The sequence below is a fragment of the Myxocyprinus asiaticus genome, chromosome 31 (assembly GCF_019703515.2).
Source record: "Myxocyprinus asiaticus isolate MX2 ecotype Aquarium Trade chromosome 31, UBuf_Myxa_2, whole genome shotgun sequence".
In the NCBI taxonomy this organism is placed as follows: Eukaryota; Metazoa; Chordata; class Actinopteri; order Cypriniformes; family Catostomidae; genus Myxocyprinus; species Myxocyprinus asiaticus.
The window spans coordinates 27442694-27465119 of NC_059374.1; the positions used below are offsets into that span (position 1 = coordinate 27442694).

A 22426-nucleotide genomic window follows, 5' to 3' on the forward strand; every position below is an offset into this window, starting at 1 on the left:
CGAGCAAGGAGGCCTACAAACCTGACTCAGTTACTCCAGTTCAGTCTGGAGAAATGGGCCAAAATTCCAGCAACTTATTGTGAGAAGCTTGTAGAAGGCTACCCAAAATGTTTGACCCAAGTTAAAGCATTTAAAGACAATGCTACCAAATACTAACAAAGTCTATGCAAACTTCTGACCTACTGGGAATGTGATTAAAGAAATAAAAGCTGAAATTCTCTCTACTATTATTCTGACACTTCACATTCTTAAAATAAAGTAGTAATCCTAACTGACCTAAGACAGGGAATGTTTTCTACGATTAAATGTCAGGAATTGTGAAAAACTGACTTTAAATGTATTTGGCTAAGGTGTATGTAAACTTCTGACTTCAACTGTATATATATATTAGAGGTCTGCAACCCGACACGGGCCCGATGAGATCCGAAAACCTGACGGGTTTCAGGCCGGGTTCGGGTCAGTTTTTCCAAGTAGGACTTTGGGTTCGGGTTTGTAATTAACAATTACATAAAAAAAAAACAAGCCTACCAAACTTGTTTTGCGCATGCGCTCTCACTCAGACACAAGCGAAAGGAGGAGTTAGGGGCCATTCACACCGAACATGTTTTGCACGCGTCTGTTCTGTTTTCCTATTTTTTTTCCTATGTAAACACATGCTGGAAAAATGTCTTTGACTGCTGCGCCATGTCTCGCTGTTTCTTCAGCATCTCCCGCAGGACCAGCACTGTTTAAACACCATGTCAATTAAAATAACTAAAACGCCGAGACACCTGTGCTCCGTTTCATTCTTTGCACTGCGTCTAGACTGTTTATAGCACAGTTGTCACAAAGATTCAAAGTTCTGAACAAGTTCAGGCTGTAAAGAGGGGACTGTTGCATTGTTTAACATTATTCCAGATTGTTCTGCACCAAGCAAAGTTTCAGCGCAAAAACGGTAAGTCAATGCTTTTTCCCGTTCTGCTCTAGTGTAATGAGGGGCTGCGGTGCCTTGTTAAAACTGTATGTTTACTGTTTCAATACTGTTACGTATGTTGCCTATATGCTTATATAAAATATAGCCCATTACAACAGTACTTGCTAGGAGAAGAAATTATAAAGATAGTGAGCAATTTCGGGTTCGGGCTTATAATCTGACTGTATCGTTCGGGCCAGGTAGGGTTGGGCCACATGGTTTCGGGTACGGGTTTGGTTTCATTTTAAAGCCTGTGTAGACCTCTAATATACACTACACTAACAAAAAAAAGTTCTGAAACACTTGACTGAAATGTTTCTCATGATCTTATAAATCTTTTGATCTGAAGGCGTATGATTAAATGTTTGAAATTAGTTTTGTAGACAAAAATAAAATTGTGCCACCATATTAATTTATTTCATTATAAAACTAAAATTTAATTTAAAAAAAAAAAACATTTTTGAAATTAATGACTCGGACCAAATAAAGAAAAAGTGCCCAACATAGATGGGAACTCCTATACTGTTTAAAAAGCATCCCAGGGTGATACCTCAAGAATTTGGTTGAGAAAATGTCAAGAGTACATGTCTGCAAATTCTAGGCAAAGGGTGACTACTTTGAAGATGCTAAAATAACAATTTTGATTTATTTTGGATTTTGTTTAGTCACAACATAATTCCCATAGTTCCATTTGTTATGCCATAGTTTTGATGACTTTACTATTATTCTAAAATGTGAAAAAAAAAAAAAAAAAAAAAAAGATAATAAAGAATGAGTTTCAAAACTTTTGACCGGTAGAGAGAGAGAGTGAGTGAGTGAGAGTGTGTGTGTGTGTATATATATATATATATATATATATATATATATATATATATATTACACATACTGTATACACCGATCAGCCACAACATTAAAACCACCTGCCTAATATTGTGTAGGTCCCACTCGTGCCACCAAAACAGCGCCAACACGCATCTCAGAATAGCACTCCGAGATGCTATACTTCTCACCACAATTGTACAGAGCAGTTATCGGAGTTACTGTAGACTTTGATGGTTGATGTGAACATTAACTGAAGCTCCTAACCCATATCTGCATGATTTTATGCACTGCAGCCACACAATTGGCTGATTAGATAATCACATGGATGATTGTTGGTGCAAGATGGGCTGGTTTGCGTATTTCTGAAAAACATCCAGTGAGCTGCAGTTCTGTGGACGGAAATGCCTAGCAGAAAATGTGTAGAGTCAAAGTGCAGCACAGAAAACCTCATTATAGAGAATTTACCTTAGACATAAAGTAAACAAAGAAGAAAATGCAGCTCTGCTTGTGGATACCCACTTTACTTTCTACTATGGGCCTCAAATGAAACTATGAATATCTTTAAAAGATTTGATGTCATTAACCTGGCAAACTTGGGAAAATTCTGTGATTATTAAGTCCTCAAAAGCGCTCTTTGTATCAACGTAGAACCTTATGAACCACTCTGCTTCCAGGCAGACCAATAAAATTTTGTGCCGAGTTGAATGAGAAAGCGTTTTCCAGTGTTGCGTTTTCAGACAGTTAGAGAACGGATTGTGGGCGGTCCGTGGGCATGCCGTCTGAGGTTGAAACTAGGTGTGATGCATCAAAATAATTAGAACAAGATATTTTCCTGCAATGACGTGGAATTACTTGATTTTTCTGTAATCCACAGTTCCTGTTCTCATGTTACTGTGTTGTTCTATTCATACAAATACAATTTTAAATTTATCAAAATGCGTGCCGCAACAGAGCAGTCGGCCTGTTATAAACTAACACATCCAGCTATACAATAGCTTCTGTGTGAGGAACAGACAAAAATTCAAGTCATTATTCTGTGAAAATCTTCCCCTTCATCATAGCTTGAAAATAATATTCTTGGTAGTTGTTTTTCTTTTTTTGACAATTGGTCAAATTACATGCAAGAGACAATGCCATCTGCCACCAATGATGTAAAAACTGGTGCAACAAATCCAAAAGGCATCTTTTTTCATTGAATAAGGGCAAGTGTTATTTGAGAACTAATTGGAAGATTATCAGTCAATCACTGCACAAGACTTTAAAATATAGCATACGAGTCATTGGACTACTTATATAGTTCTTTTCTGTTGCTTTGAGTGTGGCAGTAGAAATCATCACCCACTTTCATCATCCAGAAAACATCTTTTAAGTTCACTGAAGAAACAAAACTAGATGGAATGACATGGGGGTGAGTAAGCGATGACACAATGTTCCATTTTCAGGCGAACCATTCCTTTAGGTTCTCTTGAAGGTAACTGTGCAGTAGCGGTTGCCAATGAGAAATTGTCATGACAAGGGGGCCAAGTGGACAACGGCAAAAAAATTCCTTTGAAAACAACTAACACAAATTAGTGGCCCTAACTCAGCATCTCAGTCCGAGTTTGATGGAGACTTCTAGCATAAGTATAGGGAGTGCAAGCGCAGACAGACTCCTGAGTGTGTGCTAGCTTTATTTTGCATGCTGGCTTGAAGGTTCTGACAGGTAGGGTGTATGCAGTAGAGGTACTGCTGCCTCTGAGAAAACTGTCAAATATGAGTCAGCCAAAGTAATTGGCAACCTATGAGTAAGAGTGCATCAGCGAATAAGAGAGAATGATAATGAACAGGGCAAGATAGAGAGTGAGATTGGCAAGGTGAGAAGGGCGGGAGGCATGACTGATGGTGGAGAATTAAGTCCACTCCACAGGAGTTGCAGTTTTAGAGTGGTCCTAATCTCTGACGCCATCTGTTGGACAAAAGACGACTTGCATATTAAAAGTGAGATATAATTGGTCCATTACCTAGAATGGATAAGTGTAATTTTTCAGATGTTAAAATCCTTTCTCCTGTCCCATTAGAGACAACTAATTTGTAAGCCATTTGTAAGATGATCCTCTAAAATGTGCAAACAATGTTGCAACATTAAAACATCTCTGTTTAAGCATCCTGACCAGTTTGACACATCTACATTGACTACATGGAGTGTTCAGGAAACCTGTTTGAAAACAGTTATTGTTGGAATTCCACAGAAAATACACTTTAAAGCCTGGCGAATAAACTGTAAGAATAGTCACTTCTGCAAATTCCTAAAATGATTGCAACACTAAAACCAAACCTGGGACAGTACCAAAGAGTAGTGTGTTGACCAATATTGGTTGTCAGTAATAACCGATACAATATATAGAGAGCTGAATGGTCAATTGAACACAATATTTACTCAAAAACATGTGAAAACAGAAGGTTTTCAAGGTTGTTGGTATATTTTGGAAACTGAAACAAGGTTGTGCCAAGACTTCTGTAAAATTGGCCAAGCAGACATGATCATCTAAAAAAATAAATGCCCAAATATTGAGATATTCATTAATGACTAAAACAATACAGACTGAATCGTGTTCGTCTCAGATATTCAATCAGCCATGGATCATAAACAATTAATAAATCACAAGTAGTGGTGGGGAAGGAACATGAATAAAACAAAATAAACATCTAAATTAAATGCACAACCTTTATCATTTGAGTCTTGCCATACAGACTGGCAAAAAAAAAAAAAAAAAAAAAAAAAAAAAAAACAGCAGCTCCACTATGCTCATACTGACAGCTCCAAGCAAAGAAACCCATAACTCCCTACACACTTAAAGGAATAGTTCACCCAGAAATGAAAATTTGCTGATAATTTACTCACCCTCAGGCCATCCAAGATATATGACCTTCTTTATTCATCAGAACAGGATTTAAGTATCCCAGGTTTTTAGCTTCATCCAATGCAAGTGAATGGATCCCAATTTTTGACGGTCCAAAAAGCACACTTAGTCAGCATCAAAGTATTCCACACGACTCCAGCCGATGAAGTAATATCTTCTGAAGTGAATCGATTAGTTTTTCACACAAACGTATTGCTAATTAAAATTGTATTCACTGTTTAAAAAAAAAAAAAAAAAAAAAAACGCTTCCTGTAAACACTCAATGCCTCGCGTCACTGTTGTGTGACGAGCTGCCATGTTCACACAAGAATTCAGAAGTTCCGCTCTGTTTACCACAGAGGAACGTACTTCACGCGAGAGTTAGGTCGATGCAAACAGCTACAGAGAGCTGCCGGAAGCGCCGATTTAAAGTTAAAAACAGTTTCATTAGCGATTTGTTTTTCACACAATCGTATCGATTAACTTCAGAAGACATTACTTAATTGACTGGAGTCATGTGGATTACTTTGATGCTGCCTAAATATGCTTTTTGGACTGTCAAAAATTGGTGTCCATTCACTTGCATTGGATGAAGCTAGAAACCTGGGATACTTTCCTAAAAATCTTAAATCCTGTTCTGATGAAGAAAGGTCATATACATCTTGGATGGCCTAAGGGCGAGTAAATTATCAGCAAAATTTTATTTTTGGGTGAACTATTCCTTTAATGTAAAGATATTATATATATGACAGCAATGTACAAGTTGTTTGCAAGTGAAAAATTACATTGTAATGCCAAGAATACGCACAGTGACGACAACTCCCTACACTGAGCTCAGGAGCATGAGCACCTCAATCAATGTGATTAACTAGATTGCTTTTAATGGCTGACAACATCTGACTGCCCTAACAAGTTTAACTCCACAAGGACCAGACTTTAAGGTTCAATCCCGCTGGGCCAATAGCCTAACGGATTAAAGATGGAACCCATCAGTTAAAGTCAATATTAAATGCCGTTCACAACCTTTGTCTTAAAATTGTGAAGCACTTTGGTCAAATTTGTTGTTTTAAACGTGCTATATAAATAAAGTTGAGTTGAGTATTTTACTTCCGTAATGTTACATGCATGACAGGTGTTTGGAGAGGTAATAAAATAAGAGAGCTTGTTTACATCAGCCAAAATGAATAGTTGTTTAAGGAGGGACGAGTCAAAATTAATTTTGTGGTAATCAATATTATGCCAAAAATGCTATTGATTGAGATGAACTTGTATTGAACTTGTAATATTCCATTAAAGGGATCAGCCAAAATTTTGGGTTCACACAAAAATGAAAATGGTAATTTACTCAACCTCTTGTTGTTCCAAACCTGTATGACTACTTCCATGGAAAACAAGATGGCTCAGTCACATTCACTGTCATTGTATGGAATAAAGATGCAATGTGAGTGAATGGTGACTGAGACTTTTGTGTTCCACAGAAAAAAAAAAAGTAATATGGGTTACTACAAAATTTCTATTTTTGAGTGCACTTTCCCTTTGGTAAGCAAATAAGGTAAATTGTAATTTCATAAAGACAATGATTTCTTGCACAAAGCCAGCATAGAAAAGTAATTTGGATATTAGAGGAGTACTCTATACAATATACAGTAATTTCAATATATACAATATTTCTGCAAGCATTAAGAGTAATTACAGTTAAATAAATGTCTCCAAGTACAGTGACAATGTGGTTCTCCAATCAGTGACCATAAAAGGACAAACACATTTTATGATCTATAAAAAGAGCACTGCTGTCTTTCCAGCTGTATTATTTCTAACTATGAGCTGCAGTAAAATTAACAGCTCCAACAGTTGTAAAAAGTTACAACTGAGAAAGGGGTCTGAAGTAGGGTTCTGGCACAGTATGTCAAGTGGGTGAATGAGTCCTCCAGCTGCAGACCAGGTTCCAGGGTCAAAACCTTATCACTTACTGCTGCTCTGCTAATTGATTGGCATCTATCAATACCAGAGTGGCCCGCTGGACCTTCAGAAGATCGGCCAAGAGGCTATGCACAGTGCATTGGCCCATGAATTCAAAGCTTGTTATCTCTAGCTCTCCAAGTGAAGAGGACAGACGTGGGCCAAGAGACTTTAAGTGGTTTAACTTACCTGTGACTGGATCTGAAAAACTTACAGATATAGTTCACACAAAAATGAAAACCGTGTCATTATTTACTCCACAAAAGGTAAATTGAAGATGAAATGTGTTAGAAACAGACTGAAATTTTAGTTGCTATTCAATTAAAATCTTGACATCTTCCCTAGCTCTAACCCTAGTTCATAATATCTGATTTGTGAGCTAATCATTTTTGGTGTCAGATCTTTTCGATTAATCAGTTCAGTTCACAAAGCTTGTCTGAATTGGCCCGATTTGTTCATGAATTGGACTGATTAGTTTCTCAAGTTCAACTCTGATTGCAGTAGTTGCAAGCCCAGAAGAGGGAAAGATTATCAGTGAAAAATGAATAACTGACTTGGTCTGTTCCTCACGCAAAGCAATAATAAGAATTCAGAGGACAGTTCTGAGATACTTCAAAACGCTTTGTCATTTTGAAGGTTCACAACCTCATTCACTCCATTCATATGGATAAGCAAGACCAGGATATTCTTCAAAAATCCAAATACAAGTCATACATGTTTGGAAAAACATTAAAGGAGACCTATTATGCCCCTTTTTACAAGATATAAGTCTCAGGTGTCCCCAGAATGTGTCTGTGAAGTTTCAGCTCAAAATACCCCACGGATCATTTATTATACCATGCTGTAAATGCCTCTTTTTGGGTGGAATCAAAAACACGCTGTGTCTTTTAAATGCAAATGAGCTGCTGCTCCCCACCCCCTTTCCAGAAGAGGGCTGTGCCTTTACAGCTCGTGCTTCGGATACTATAGCAACAACAAATCAGAACCAATATGACTGACACCGTAAATACCGGAGTTCAGTCATATATGAGCAACCGTAAACGATGCAAAACATAAGCATTTTGAGTTTGTGATAGTGCTTCAATTCCTGCCCTCCATCTGCATTTCACGGCACAGCAACGCAGTGATGTGACGTCATGTGCAAACAAGCTATATCGACATAGATCTGGTCTCCATGAATACAATCAGAGACAATGGTAACTTTAACTGCATTAGCCGTGGAATCAGCTAACAAGCACATTCGGAAAGGCGATTTGCAAACATTCACAAAATATAAAGTGTGATAATTACATCTTCAGGATATAAAGCTGGAACACGAACAGTTGGTACTGATCCATGCTTGAATCAAATTTTTTGAAAATCCTTCTTTATATTGACCCTCATTCACAAAGCAGTCCGGTGTAAAATGATTTGCACAAACATACACGAATTTTGGTATGTTTTGGGGCACATTTTCTTCAAAAACATAACTTGTCCACTGCGTCTTCAGTGGCTCTGATGCCAGGAGTACATGAAGACTTATGTTCACTTTTACAGCCAACAACAGAACACTTATGACGCTTACGAAGCGGAGACATTATTCTTCTCAATGTAGCTGCTCCAGCGTGGAAAAAAATGGCAGACTGTGTGTAGATCACTCAGGGGAGGATCTATGATAATAGGGTGGAGTCCGTCACCAGTCGTGGGCATGGCCTGCTCTAAAGTGACCTCACTTTAGAGCGAATATGAAAACCAGTCATTTTGAGACACTGTTTTTGATTAATAGAAATATAAGAAAGAGGAGTGGGTGGACTTTTAACATTGTAGGGTGGTTGTGTACACATACTGCCGACTCACATTTATGTTCAAACACCATGTAAAAGTGAATTTTGCATAATAGGTCCCCTTTAAAGTTAGTAATGATAGAATTTTAGATTTTCAACACCACAGAAACACTTTACAGAAATGCTCCATTTGCTAACGTTAGTTAATGCTTAGGTATCATGAACTAACAATGAACAATATATTTTTACAGCATTTATCTTTGCTAATGTTAGTTAATAAAAATACAATTGTTTACTGTTTGTTCATAGTGCATTACCTAATGTTAACATACAACTTTTGATTTAAATGTATAACTAGTATGTTGAAATGAACACTAACCAAGATTAATAAATGCTGTAAAATTAGTTCATGTTTACTAACGTTAATGAAATGAAACCTTATTGTACAGTGTTACCAACACCACTGACAGGGAGCATTCTATAGTCCTTGGAAGGCAATGAAGTATCCCTGTGTAAGCCCTATGCTATCAATATGCATAGCTATGCATAGGAACCAGATGCTTGAAGCCGGCATGCTAAAGCTGTAGAGATGACTGATGTGAGATCACTACCCCTCCTCTACTCTCACCCTGCTGTGTTCAGTCACATTCCACTGCCCTCATTATGTAGATGAAGACTTCACATCCCCCCAAAATAATTACCCTCTGAAGCTGGTATACTAGAGAAATGTGCAAAAAAAAGTGACAAAAAATAAGTGAAATTCTACTCTGCAGCTCTGTTATGCAATGCTTTCATCTTATTTCCCTAAGGGCTAGGGAGGTAAATAAATGGAGCACACAGTGAGGAACTGATTGAAGGCTGTGGGGAAAATGAAGAGGGACACTTGTGGACGGCTTCGGCCAGGTGGGCTGTTAGGTGACGAGTATGGATTGTCAGCACAGGTGGGGAGGAGGGATTAGTCAGTGTGGCACTAAGACAAATATATTAGGTTAAGAGAGGTTGAAGGCTGAATAATACTTCATGTGAAGCACAGAGATCATTTAAACTTTTTGAAATGTGCATGAAGCTCATGTTATGTCATAACAGGGCTGAAGAGTTCCCATGATACCTTGAGAGAGCAGCTTTGACAGCGGCTGTCAAAGTCCTAACATTTTGCTTGCAATTAATTAATAATCTTGATTAAAGACAAAACGACATGATCTCATTTATTTTTTTGGAGAGCTGGCAACATGTGCCCCAGTGATCGTTAGCAACTAGATGTGGGCATGTCCAGCGACTTCTGAAAGTTGAGAAAGTTTTAACTTTATGCAAATGAGGAGCGACTTCAAAAAAAAGAGTGAAGACAGTGCCAGTGGATCTCACGTCATCTGATTTCACTGTTCTATATGATTTGTCTGTAACAATAAACATTGCTGTTCTCAAAGAACAAGTCATGCGTGGCCACAAGGGGAACTGAACATCATGACGGGGGTATTAGCAATGATTTGCATTCCAATATCAGTCTGGATGCAAAGCCCAGCAGAGTACCACTGCTAGAGCTAATCTTGATATCAAAGGCATGAGCATGCTCACTCTCTCTGCATACTGGAGAGTGCATTTTAGTGTTTCCTCTTTGCTTGTCCCAATTCTCAGAAGTGGAGAATTAAAAAACAGCCACATATCAAAACTAGATTTCCAGAGTTGATTCGATTCCAATTCACAATTTCTCGATTCAATACTGATTCATATGGGTATATTTCAGTTATAATGTCCATTTCGCTTACATGTGAAATAAATTACCTCTAAGCTAATGCTGTTAATTATATAGGGGGGCTTCTAACAAAAGAAAAATATAGAAAATTATTTTACAAATGATATTTTTTTTTAATTATTATTTTGGTGACATTAGATTTTTTAAAATGTACAAATCCATGTATTCCATATATTATATTTTGTTACAAGTTTATTGTTTAATGTATAATTTTTACAATTTAACACGTGAACATGCGAAAAATCGGTACGGACTGAGTAAACCAGTATTTCTGTAAAGAACGTCTGTAAATGAGCGCATGTTAATAAGAGAGGATTCGAATGGCTTTTTTTTTTTTAATCAACAATTGACTAAAGAACAGAAAGGATCCATGGATCTCATCTATGGACACAAGGAACAGTCAAATCAAACTTTAACTCTCAACACACAGTGAAAGTATGCTGAAAATCTTTGCCAATTTACTACTCAATAAATGATTGAATGAGTAAAATGTAAACATTTACCAGCCAGTGGCTAATCACAGACAGAGAGTTGTGCATGTAAGTAAATGATCGATATTGGGATTTAAGAATAGAGATCGAGATTGTTTAAATGAAGAACGCGATGCACTCCTAATCAAAATGCATCTGTTTGATCTTCAAGAAAACAATTAACAGATGCACTGCATGCCGTATTGTACAACTGAGACAGAGACAATCACTCACCAGCCCCGCAGTTTGTATGCCTCAGGAATGTCGGGATTGACCATGACTGTGCTGCTGTACAAAGTGGAGAGAGAACGTCCACCGAAATCAGACAATCTTGCCCCCTTAATGGCCAGGATGGGTTGCCCAGTGCCATCAAATGTCTCTGCCTGGAGAGCGAGGGAGTGAGATAAATAACGTGTATATTAGAGGTTGCAAAGACTAGTTAGTGTTGACATTAAGCCAAAAAATTGGCCCAAACCACTCTGAAACCAATTAAATGATTAATTCACCCAAAATCGAAAATGTATTCATCATTTAAATTCACTTAAATATCAGTCGTATCGTATGCCTTCAGAGGTCTTGGAATATGATCCACATGGACTAATTTTATGATAGCCTTTGGGTCCTTTTTAAGCTTTAAAGAAAGTCAATATCAGCAGCCATTATACTGAAAATATAGACCGGGATATTCATTAAAACAATCTCCTTTTGTGTTCCTCATAAGAAAGTCAAACGGGTTTGGAACGACATTGGGATGAGTAAATTGACAATTTATTTTTGGGTAAACTATTCTTTAAGATTAAGAAAATGATTTTTGCAATTTTCAACTTGCAGTGCATCAAAAGGTATTTTGTACAGCAAGTACACGTCAAATTGTGATTTTAAGCAAATCCCACTAAATGAGGACTATTGAAAGGACAAACAGAAAGTGGGAGAAGTGAGAGAGTCTCTCCCAAGATTCAAGAACATCATCTGGTAGAGGAGCACAGTGTTTAGGGCTGGATGTCAGTGTTTGCATGAGGATGCCATTCAGATTAACTCTGATTACACAGCCCAGGCAATGCAATCTGTCATCCACACAAAGACTCAATGGGAGGAATAATAAAGGTACGAATCTTCAGGCACCTCACGATTCAATTGGATTTTGATTCAAGGAGTCACGATGCAATTGCAAAATGATTGTTAAAGTGCATCTAAATTTCTCAGAAACAGTATGTAGGGGTGCCAACCTTTGGCAATAATTCTTCATTTACTTTTAACTTTCATCATTATCATGTTTGGGTGAACTATTCCTATAAGGTGGCTCTGTGCCAAATTTTGTGTAAAGATTCCAAATAAAAGCCATACAAAAGCCATGTCCACACTAATTTTTTTTTCAGTTTTCTGAAGTATGTGGTCCTTGAGAGCATTTTTGAAAGTCTCTGTTTCAATGGAAGAAAATGCTGTTTTAAGTCTGGTTGAGAGGCATAAACGTAGCAAAACCAATGCATTTTCACCCAAAAACGTATTAGTGTGGCCATGACCAAAAATTACTACTCTGACCCGCAATAAAAATAAAAAATTATGCCCACTTATTTTAATTCTACTGGCAGGTCAGACTTGACATTTCAACATACTGTACATAATTTTAAAATACCATAAAAGGTGGCTCTGCAGCTTTTGCTCAGAAAAGAAATGCCCCATCCGAGCGAATTTAGTCATTGCCAATCAGTGTGCATTTTGCTTTCTGTGGCTGTGTATGACAATAAATCAAATTTTGAGCATGTTATATAGTGTCCCATGATTCCTGTGTAAAAACACTTTTGTTCTTAGCTGTTAAATGTATCTACAGGCTCCTGCGTGCATTTATTTGCGTGGTATATATGCCACTGCAGGTGCACAGTCTATGCCATTTTCGCAGCACTGCCCTTATGCTTTTTAAATAAACAATTATTAAGATACACATTTTTGTGGATTAACTTAGAATCTTTTGATAAAGATCAACAATGTATTGGTGAATCAACAGTAATGCGTAATGCAAGATAAATAAAGTCAGATCTGGTCTTTTACGTACTTCATTTCCCCACATGGTGACCTGGATGACTCTGCCGGACATGTCCATCAGTTGGATGTTCCTCTTAGACACCTCTCTACTGTTCTTGGTCATGATGCGTGTCATATCCTCCACGGTTTTACACACTCCAATCACATCTGTAAAAACACAAACAGCTCACGGATTTACAACACAGCTACTCCCCCAATTTTCTGATAGTAAATACGTTTGGTATGACTACACCGCTAGTCCAGAAAGCAATTCCAAAAAAAGCATCCATTACAGTGTGCCATCTTAATCCTCTTTTATCAGACAATGTTATGAATCATTTAGCTGCCATTAGGAATGTTTCACAAATCACTGCCAGCACCTGACTCAAAACTCGCATGAGAAATATGACTGCTGCTCCTCAGAGTGCACTGACTTCCATTATCATAATTAGAGGCATGCTTATGCCAGTGACAGTATATTTCTCCTCTGGTTCTACTGCAACCTGACAAAGGACAAAGTCAAGCTGCACCATAGGCCATTACTGTCATAAGCATTATTAATTTTGCATTCATCATCAACGTTATAATGACTGCCACCTCCTGGGCCACAACACATTTGTTGCAGCGAGCTGCTCTATTCTCTACGCTGCTGTTAATCATTAAAATGTTGGTTATTGATGATGGCAAACGCACAGGCCAGTCGGGATGCTTACCTACGATGGTATCCTTTTCCCGAGACTCAAGGTCAGCGATGGAGATAAAGTCGCACTGCAACATGGGTACATCGTGACTGTCCTCACAAGGGATGATGCTCGTCTCGCCGTTGAGGGTCATCTCATAGTCATTCTTCAGAGACGAAAACTGCTTGTTGGCGATCTTCAGGGTGCCTTTGGAGATGTAGTAGACCTGATGACAAAACGAGACAAGATGACTAACAACTCATGGTAACTGACAAATCCAAGGACGGTATCACACTAGAAGCAGACCAGAGTCTGTTTGACAAAGTTCAGTTAATTCAGTTTAAGTCCATTTGAAAGGGTGGTCTGGGGTACGGTTCATGTGGACTTCCATACAGCCCATTATTAAACACAATCTATTTTAAACTTAAGGAAATGAACCCTTATTGATGTATAATTTGCCTGTTATTATATAATGCATTTATCACTACAGCTTATCTCTGCAGAAATTGCCTTCAGCAAGCAACTTGCATTTTTTGCAAAATATCCACTACAGAAACATGCAGGTGTTGTTCTGTGCATGTTAAGTTTGTGTAAATGCAAAGCGAGAAAACATAAGCAAAGCAGCGATGCTGGCATCTCCTGAGTTGTTAACTAGAAAGAGTGGTAAAAAGTTGCTACTAGTACTCATAGTGATGCAAACATACCATGGCTCGGATTCGAATAATACAATGTAAAAAGAAACCAGCAGAGTCAAGTGGATGAGTGTGGGATTGAACTCTTGTTAGGACCAAGCAATCGAACCAGGTGTGAAAACATAACTAACTATTGAGAACAACGAACAGAATTAAGGGAGGCCTTACTTTTCCCTGCTCAATAAGGGTGTAGAATTTTTCCACCTCCTGATTAAATCCAGTCGCTCTGATCTCTCCCTACAAACAAAACAATTCAATGTCATTGCATATTAGTACACATAAAATCTGTTTTGGATCACTGAATTGAATGCTTACACTCTCATCCACAAGCTCCATGGAGAAGAGCTTGCCATCCCCCCTGGAGTTACTCCATGTGCGGATGCCACTCTTGTTGGTGACTCTGGCTCTGATAGTCCATCTAAAGAACATGTACTCATTAATTATGCACGACACAATGTGAAATGAAAAAGGTCAATCAGAAAGGAGGGAGTGAGAGAGAGAGAGTGAGAGAGAGAGAGAGAGAGATAGAAAGTTGGAAAGTAGGGGAAGATATGAGATATTAGGACTGACTTTGACTGGTAAGGGTTGAGGCTCGCAATGGGCACTACTTTGGAGGTACCTCCAGGAGTGCCTGGAGCAGCCATGGGCTTTTTCCCAAAGATCAGAGCAGGGGTCCTGTTCATTGAACCTAATGAAGTAGGGAGACAGGAAATTACAGATAAATGCAAAGAACTGTAGCAGGGCACTGTTCATTAGACAACCAGCAAACAAAGAGCAAAAGTGGGAAATAATGCCTGGCAAATCCTCAAAATACACCAAAACAATTCTGAAATAATGACTGAATGTAATGAAATACAACACCTCTGAAACACTGGATGACAATCGTGTAGGAATGAATTAAACTGCTTGTAAATCTGCACTGAAGATTAATATGCAAGACTTAAAGATCATCTTATTACACTTAGTGCCCCAAATACATAAAATTAAGAAGCCTTTCAATTCCAAAAATTACACTGCAAGATCTTTAAGACATTTTCCAATCTTTGGAAGAAATTACATCAACACTGTTTGTAATTCTGACCCTATCAAATGTCTTGACATTTTGGCGTTGATACAACAATTACTACTAAAAATTAATTCTACTAATAAAAGAATATATATATATATATATATATATATATATATATATATATATATATATATATATATATATATATATATATATATATATACACACACACACACACACACACAGTATATTTATTTTGCGTTTAATTAATAGCTTGTTTGCTAAATGGCTCACCTCAGGGAACTGTTATGTAGTTGTTAGCATTCAAATCAGTTACCATAGTTACCATCAGTTGATCAATTAAGACTTTTCAAGCCTCAATTTGAATGGTGAATTTAGGATTTTAGATCCATGGACACCTTAAATACGTCACACTCGCAAAAAACATTTTTGTTTAGTCTTATCTAGTTTAAAACATGCAATTATAAACTTAAGAAAGGTTCAATACAAGTTAAGCTCAATTTACAGCATTTGTGGCACAAGGTTAATTACCTCAAACATTTATTTTGTCTCAAAAATTGAGGTTACAGTGAGACACTTACAATGGAAGTGAATGGGGCCAATTTTTGGAGTGTGAAGCTTATAATTTTATAAAGGCACTTACATTAATTATTCTGTTAAAACTCATGTAATATTTGAACTGTAAAGTTTGTCATTTAAGGGTTTGTTGACATTACATCATTATGGCAACAAAGTTGTAAAATTGGTATAACTTTACACAGAAAAGGTTAGTAAGTGATTTTATCACACTAAAATCATGCTAACATGCATATTGTTTATGTCTGGAGGCTATAATATTGAAACATTAAGTATTTTAACATTCAAAATTTGGCCCCCACTTCCATTGTAAATGCATCACTGGAACCCAGATTTCTGCTGTTTTTTAAAGAAAAGGAGGGGCAAGTCAAAATAAATTTGTGTACTAATCAACATTATGCTGTTCGATTTTTTAGCTCAACTTGTAATGAACCCAGAATATTCCTTTAACACAACTGTCAGTGTTACAGCTAGAACAACACTGTTGTTGTGTGCATTTCTGGGGATGTATACACAAACACCCACACTAAGACTAAGAATTTAAACCAGATTATTGCACATTTCATTACCATCACTTCCATTCTGAGTCTGTAATGGCCGTACAGTTGGAGCTGGAGTTGTGGACTGTGAAGCCTTTGACTGACCTGCAAACCAAAGAACATTAGGAGCATTTAGGTGTATAAAAGTAATTCTTGACAAAAGCTTCAAAAGTTTCAGTAAAATCTGACATTTGTTTTCTTGTCTGAAAAATATGAATGTTAAATGTACTCTCACCCTCAACAAAAGGAGTTGGATCTCCTATTTTTCCTGGCATCTGGTCAGCAGACTTGACCACCTCCATGTCCAGAATAACCACCACACGGCTGTGAAAACAGCATTAATAACATACATTAAAAGCATTAACTGTTTGTTAATCTCTCCAAGCAACAAAAACATCTGCACAATACATGCATATAAAACACATTTTCAAGTGAAAAAGACAAGCAGATTGGGACAGTTTTAGACCTGAAGACAAACGCTTACCGTCCATCCTTGAGGACATTGGTGACACTCTTTTTCAGCGAACAGACACAGTTGGGTGCCAACTGGTTCTGCTCAGCCATGGGATTCAGCTGTGTGGAGAGCATGAACGCTACATGCAGAAAAAGAAACAGATAAAAAACAAAGTCTAAAGAGTGGCATTTACAGTGGCAAATATAAACTACTTCTCAATAGTCTGGGTATACACCCAGCTGTATCTATGTATGATAATTTAGCGGGGATCATGAAATGTTCCTTGATATTTACACATATAAGAGAACTATACTACAAAACATACTGTTAGTTTCAGAACTTGAAACTTCCTCCCCAGTCTAAAAAGAGCATTTATAGTTACCACCCTGCTGAAACATCTTGATCATGAGATATTGCTCATTTGCATTTACATGCCCCACAACATTCGTCAACGTCATGGTGCTCACGCCCACTTGTGCCCAATTCGTAAACAGAGAGAGAGCAGGATAAACAGACCAAGTGTAGTGTGGCCTAGTAACTATTCCTCAATACCAAAGGGGACCCATCTGGACTATTTTTAATTATTTTTGTATTTAAACATGCACTAGAACAGAGGTGCCCAAAGTTTTTCCTACGAAGTGCCAAAAATCAAAGCTGACTGAGGGCTGTGGACCAAAAGAGAACACTGCATATAACAAACTCAAGGTCTGAAATTCATTTCTGAAAATGATTGGGGGGGTACACTGCTCATATTGTTTTACCTTTACAAAGTTAATTTTTTTCTATGTAAAATACTTTAATTTAAACAATTCAATTATAAAATGACATGTTTCAGTAATTACAAAATTGCATGATCTCTACATTGCATAATGTGCATTGTTACTGAAACAAATGTTTTTCCTCATTTACATAATCAAATATTTTGGCTATTAAATTAACAGCCTACAAAACAAATGCACCGACACAGAGTAGATGGCAGCATTTCTCAAGATTTGGAATGAGGAGCTTATAAAAAAAAAAAAGAAACGTAGCAACTCCTTAGCAATTCCAAGCCAATTTAATAAAACAATGAACATTAGTCAGAGATATAATTCATACACCAGAAGTGGTTAATGTTCTGTAAAATTTTTTATTTTTTTTCCCAATTGGAAAATGGAATTCCCAATTCGCTCCAAGTCCTTGTGGTGGCGGAGGACGAATCTCAGTTGCGTCCACGTCCGAGACCGTCAATCCATGCATCTTATCACGTGGCTTGTTGAGCGTTACCGCGGAGACTTCACGCTATTCTCCGCGGCATCCACGCACAACTCACCACGTGCCCCTCCGAGCGCAAGAACCACACATTATAGCGACTTCCTTAGCAACTAGGCCAATTTGGTTGCTTAAAAGACCTGGCTGGAGTCACTCAGCACGCCCTGGATTCGAACTCGCGACTCCAGGGGTGGTAGTCAGCGTCAATACTCACTGAGCTACCCAGGCCTCATTATTGTATTATTAATAACATTTTATTAAACATCAAGGCTATTTAACACATCCAGATATTATTTTTGTTAATATTATTATTAACTACGTGTAGCATTTGATAATTTCATCGTGTGAGCACGACACCGAACTGATGTGGAGCGTGAGAAGCAGAGTGCCCATCTGTGCTCGTTTATGGTGCGAGCATCCACCACTGACTCGGCAACATTTGCACAATGGACGTCACAAAACAAACGATGTTCAGCAAAAATTCAAATGAAGAACGCAATGGATATATTAATTTGGAACTAAATCAGATTACAGGGGACTTTTTTTGCCCGGAGCCTCCGTTAATTTCCGACCCTGGATGGAACTAGAGATTTTGCTATTTTTGCCTTTCTTGCAAATGTGATGCATTATGAATTAAGGGAGCGCCAAAATATGAAAGGCGCACGTGCTTGCAATGTTAACATCTTTGTTGATTATAAACAGTAACGATATAGTTTTATCACTTCGCTCACTTACAGAGATGTGGTATAATGCCACTTGCATGTCGAATTAACAGGTTTAGAAAGGTTTCTACAACTGTAACATCAAGTTCAGTAACTATGCGACAAAGCACTCTCAATGCGCGTGCTTACACTTCTGACACCTGCAAGAGAGAGAAAGTGAGAGAGAGCGGATTTACTCGTGCAGCTTCTGGAATTACAGTTTGATACAAAAACAAGTTTATTGATTTGTTCATCTGTATCTATTGGTTTACTAATTCGCAGCTGCACTGTAAAGTGAAAAACAAATTGTGCGCAATACCTGCAATCCCGCGCTGAAATTTCAGGCTCTGCAAACCGTATTATATTAAAATATTAAAGTTGCCCTGGTTCCCCTCTTTTATGATTTCATTATACCAAAAAAAATATATATATATATATATTACTCTGCAATCTGCTAAATTAATGCAATGAAAGGGGCATCAATAGCATATTTTTTTTTCCCCACCCGTCATATACGTCAAGAAGGGACTAATAAATGGTTGGCCCGCGCCCTAGTTTGGGCATCTCTGCACTAGACAGATGTCTTTGACCGCTGTCATGCACCTCACTCTGCTTTTAAAAGACGCGGTGTCAAGTTACAACTCTGAAAAGGAAAAGCCATTCTGTTTCATTCAGCTGAGCTGCGTCTTGCTGTTTTGAGCATAAACGTGTCCTGGACACGTTCTTGCGCCCATCCGTGCTATTTTTAATTGTTTAAAATGCACTAGATTGACGTCTTTGACCGTTTTTATGCATTTCTGGCGATGTGCGCAACAGTGCAGGATGATACTGTGTGTGCGTCATGTGGATGTGTCTTCAGCGTATTTCAGCATGGATTGTATGATTTTTTTGGCTCATGTCAGAGTGGATTGCTTGTGAACCAGTCATAATACAATTCAAGCTTTGCAGAGGAACTGTTATTGAAGGATGAGGCAGTTAAAAACCCTATTGGACACAATTAAAAAACCGTGAGTAAACTGTTCAATCATTAATATTTCAAATGTCATGACTGTTTGATAGCTCATGGTGCTGCTGTGCATGAGTGAACAGTTTAATATATTCGGACGCAATGTGTTGGATGTGTTGTGTAAACCGTGAAATATAGTTTTATAATGTTGTGGAGCTGGTTCATTCTCTTCCATTTGAGTTTCAATATATATGGATGCACATAACAGTGGGTGTTAATACTGAAGTTTAAAGGAAACACTGAGGCCAAAACAGAGCGTTTCAGACAGAGGGCCAGAGACAGGGTGGCAAATGATTATATATTACTAAATTATGATGCAATTTTTTTTTTTTTTTTACATTATCAGTGGAACTCAGGGAACATAAAAAAAAAATTTTTTAGTTTTTTTTATGTCATGATCACTTTAAGATACACTAGTACATTGTCTCTGGGTAATGAAAACAAACTTTACTCCCTGTCCACTCCCCCGTCTGATCGCGTTAATTTTTTTTTTTTTTTTTAGATAACCGCGATCATTGTGCACTTCAAATTCCAATCACATTTAATGCCCAGATAAGTGAATTTTAAGCAACTATATAAGCTAGATGTCAACCAGCAGCTCCTGTCCGGAGAGCGCATGAACCGCTTCTCAAGCGCTCTGATGCGTGCGCAGTCAGCAGACGCTCGCGCCAAGTTGCCGCGAAAATATAAACTTTGATAGTGAAAGCAAAGAGCTGTGAAATAACTGAGACCATTGACAACTCACAGGACATAGTGTGAAGTCCATCGCTCATCATGAGACGGAAGCGGGACAAGCCATTTCCTCCATCAATCTTGCGAATATTCTGCAGGGAACATTCAACACTTTACAGCCTTACTAAATAGTTGCTAAATTATTAGTATGGCAAAATGTGTACATTGTGTATTGATTTGATTAACTTAAAAAAGGTTGCAAGGAAGCTGACAGTTACCAACACCTGAAGAACGGGGTTGCTGACATCAGCTCCTTTAGTCAGAGACTGCAAAGGAATAATACATCATATAACATTTAAGATAAACTCTTACTCTCTATATTCCATAAAACAAATAAACAGCATGAGTGGATTCTGAGATCTGTCTAATTTAACACTTTTAAGACATGTGGAAGAAAAGACAAGCTTATTATAATGCATATTTCATAACAAAGAGACCGAGATAACACTGGAAATCTATTTACAGGCTACGCATCAAAGCCTTGAAAGCTGCCTACCTAGTGAGACAACATTTTTGGGCATCATATGCGCGCTAAAACACTGCCATATACAACAACTCTCAGCTTTTATTAGTGTACTCGTGTTCAGTAGCTGATTGCATTGTCACTCTATTGTGTTGACACAAGATTCAGGGTCTGAATTTAACCATGCTACAGTTAAAGTCATGCAAACTGGAAACAACGAATCAAATTTAACACAATATCAAGGTGATAAATTAATTTTATTCCAACTGAAATTGCAGAAAGAACACAAGCTAGCTGCCTTAGCAATCAAATGTATCCGTGTTTAAATAATGCTTCGTTCTGCAGTCTCATTCTTACCTCTATTGCCCCCTCTGACAATCTGACGGTCATATTTGCGCTAATATTAATCTGAATCGAAAACTGAATTGTATAACGATAAAACACTTCTACAGCGAATACGTCCCTGGTCCTGCTTCCTCTCCTCGCGCCAACTTTCTCCAAACGCGCGAAAATACGCCACGCGATGACGTATATCCGGTTTTAACAACTTCCGCCAAATGCCAAAATAAATACGACATATGGCGGACTATATGTTATTATAGCAGAATTTAGTGTTATTCCCTGTTTGATACAACTCTTAAACATCCCAGTCTAAAAACATATTTAATTTGTGTGTTGTGGAACAATTAATATAGTGGATTAGTCTATTTAAACCGGATAACTGTGATGAATAACTATCTGTCTCATTAAATAATTTTTTAGACCATAAGGCCTATTTTTGTAAAACCACATAAAATGATGTCTACGTATGATTTGTCTGTTAAAGGTGCACTCAGTAATTTGTTCCACACTAAAAAAAAAGTTTAAATCCTAAAGAAATGAATTGTAATTTTGCAATATGTGTGTAAAATCATGAGCATTCAGATTAAAATGAAGACTCCAGTCATATCAGTAATCTTATAAAAGGTGTTTTATTCTACATGGAGAGGGTCCACACATGGGGGCTGCCATGTTAGAATCTCATGACCAGCCGAATACTACCAGCTTAATCTCAACAACTGTCCTGTTATCTGACACTTTCACTCATAGATTCAAGTAATCACAGCTGACTGTGAATGAATGTTGCATTTATATAGTGCTTGTTTAGACACTACACTCAAAGCACATTACACAGTGAACAGGGGACTCTGCTCAACTTCTACCTGGAAAATGCGACGGCAGCCATAGTGCGCCAGTACGCTCACCACACACTAGCTATTGGTGGTGAGGAGAAATTAGAGTTATAGAGCCAATTTATGGATGGGCATTATTGGGAGGCCATGACTGAAAAGGGCCAATGGGGGGAATTTGGCTAGGACACCAGGGTTACACCCTTACTCTTTTACGAGAAGTGCCCTGGGATTTTCAATGACCACAGAGACTCAGGACCTCAGTTTAAAATCTCATCCAAAGGTCAGTGCCTTTTTAAAGTATAGTGTCCCCTTCACTATACTGGGGAATTAGGACCCACACAGACTGTAGGGTGAGCACCCCCTGCAGGCCTCCCTAACACCTCTTCCAGCAGCAAACATAGTTTTCCCCAGGAGGTCTCCCATCAAGGTACTGGCCAAACTCAACTCTGCTTAGCTTCAGTGGGCAACCTGTCTTGAGCTATAGTGTGATGTGGCTGCTTCGGGAGTTTGACCTGC

The 22426-nt window shown here is 38.0% G+C and overlaps 1 protein-coding gene across 1 annotated transcript in view; it reads right to left on the reverse strand.

Moving 5' to 3' along the window:
* Nucleotides 1–21236, reverse strand: part of rpa1 (replication protein A1) — a 45226-nt gene extending 23990 nt beyond the window's left edge. Inside the window, exons 1-12 of the mRNA XM_051666135.1 lie at nucleotides 21096–21236; nucleotides 20494–20541; nucleotides 20289–20367; nucleotides 16616–16724; nucleotides 16367–16455; nucleotides 16162–16236; nucleotides 14557–14674; nucleotides 14302–14404; nucleotides 14155–14223; nucleotides 13328–13520; nucleotides 12646–12782; nucleotides 10830–10978 (exon numbers count right to left, since the gene is read on the reverse strand). Of these exons, the coding sequence (XP_051522095.1) occupies nucleotides 10830–10978; nucleotides 12646–12782; nucleotides 13328–13520; nucleotides 14155–14223; nucleotides 14302–14404; nucleotides 14557–14674; nucleotides 16162–16236; nucleotides 16367–16455; nucleotides 16616–16724; nucleotides 20289–20367; nucleotides 20494–20541; nucleotides 21096–21128 (1202 nt within the window). The 5' untranslated portion in view covers nucleotides 21129–21236. The remainder of the gene's footprint in view (nucleotides 1–10829; nucleotides 10979–12645; nucleotides 12783–13327; nucleotides 13521–14154; nucleotides 14224–14301; nucleotides 14405–14556; nucleotides 14675–16161; nucleotides 16237–16366; nucleotides 16456–16615; nucleotides 16725–20288; nucleotides 20368–20493; nucleotides 20542–21095) is intronic.
* Nucleotides 21237–22426: the final 1190 nt, after the last annotated feature.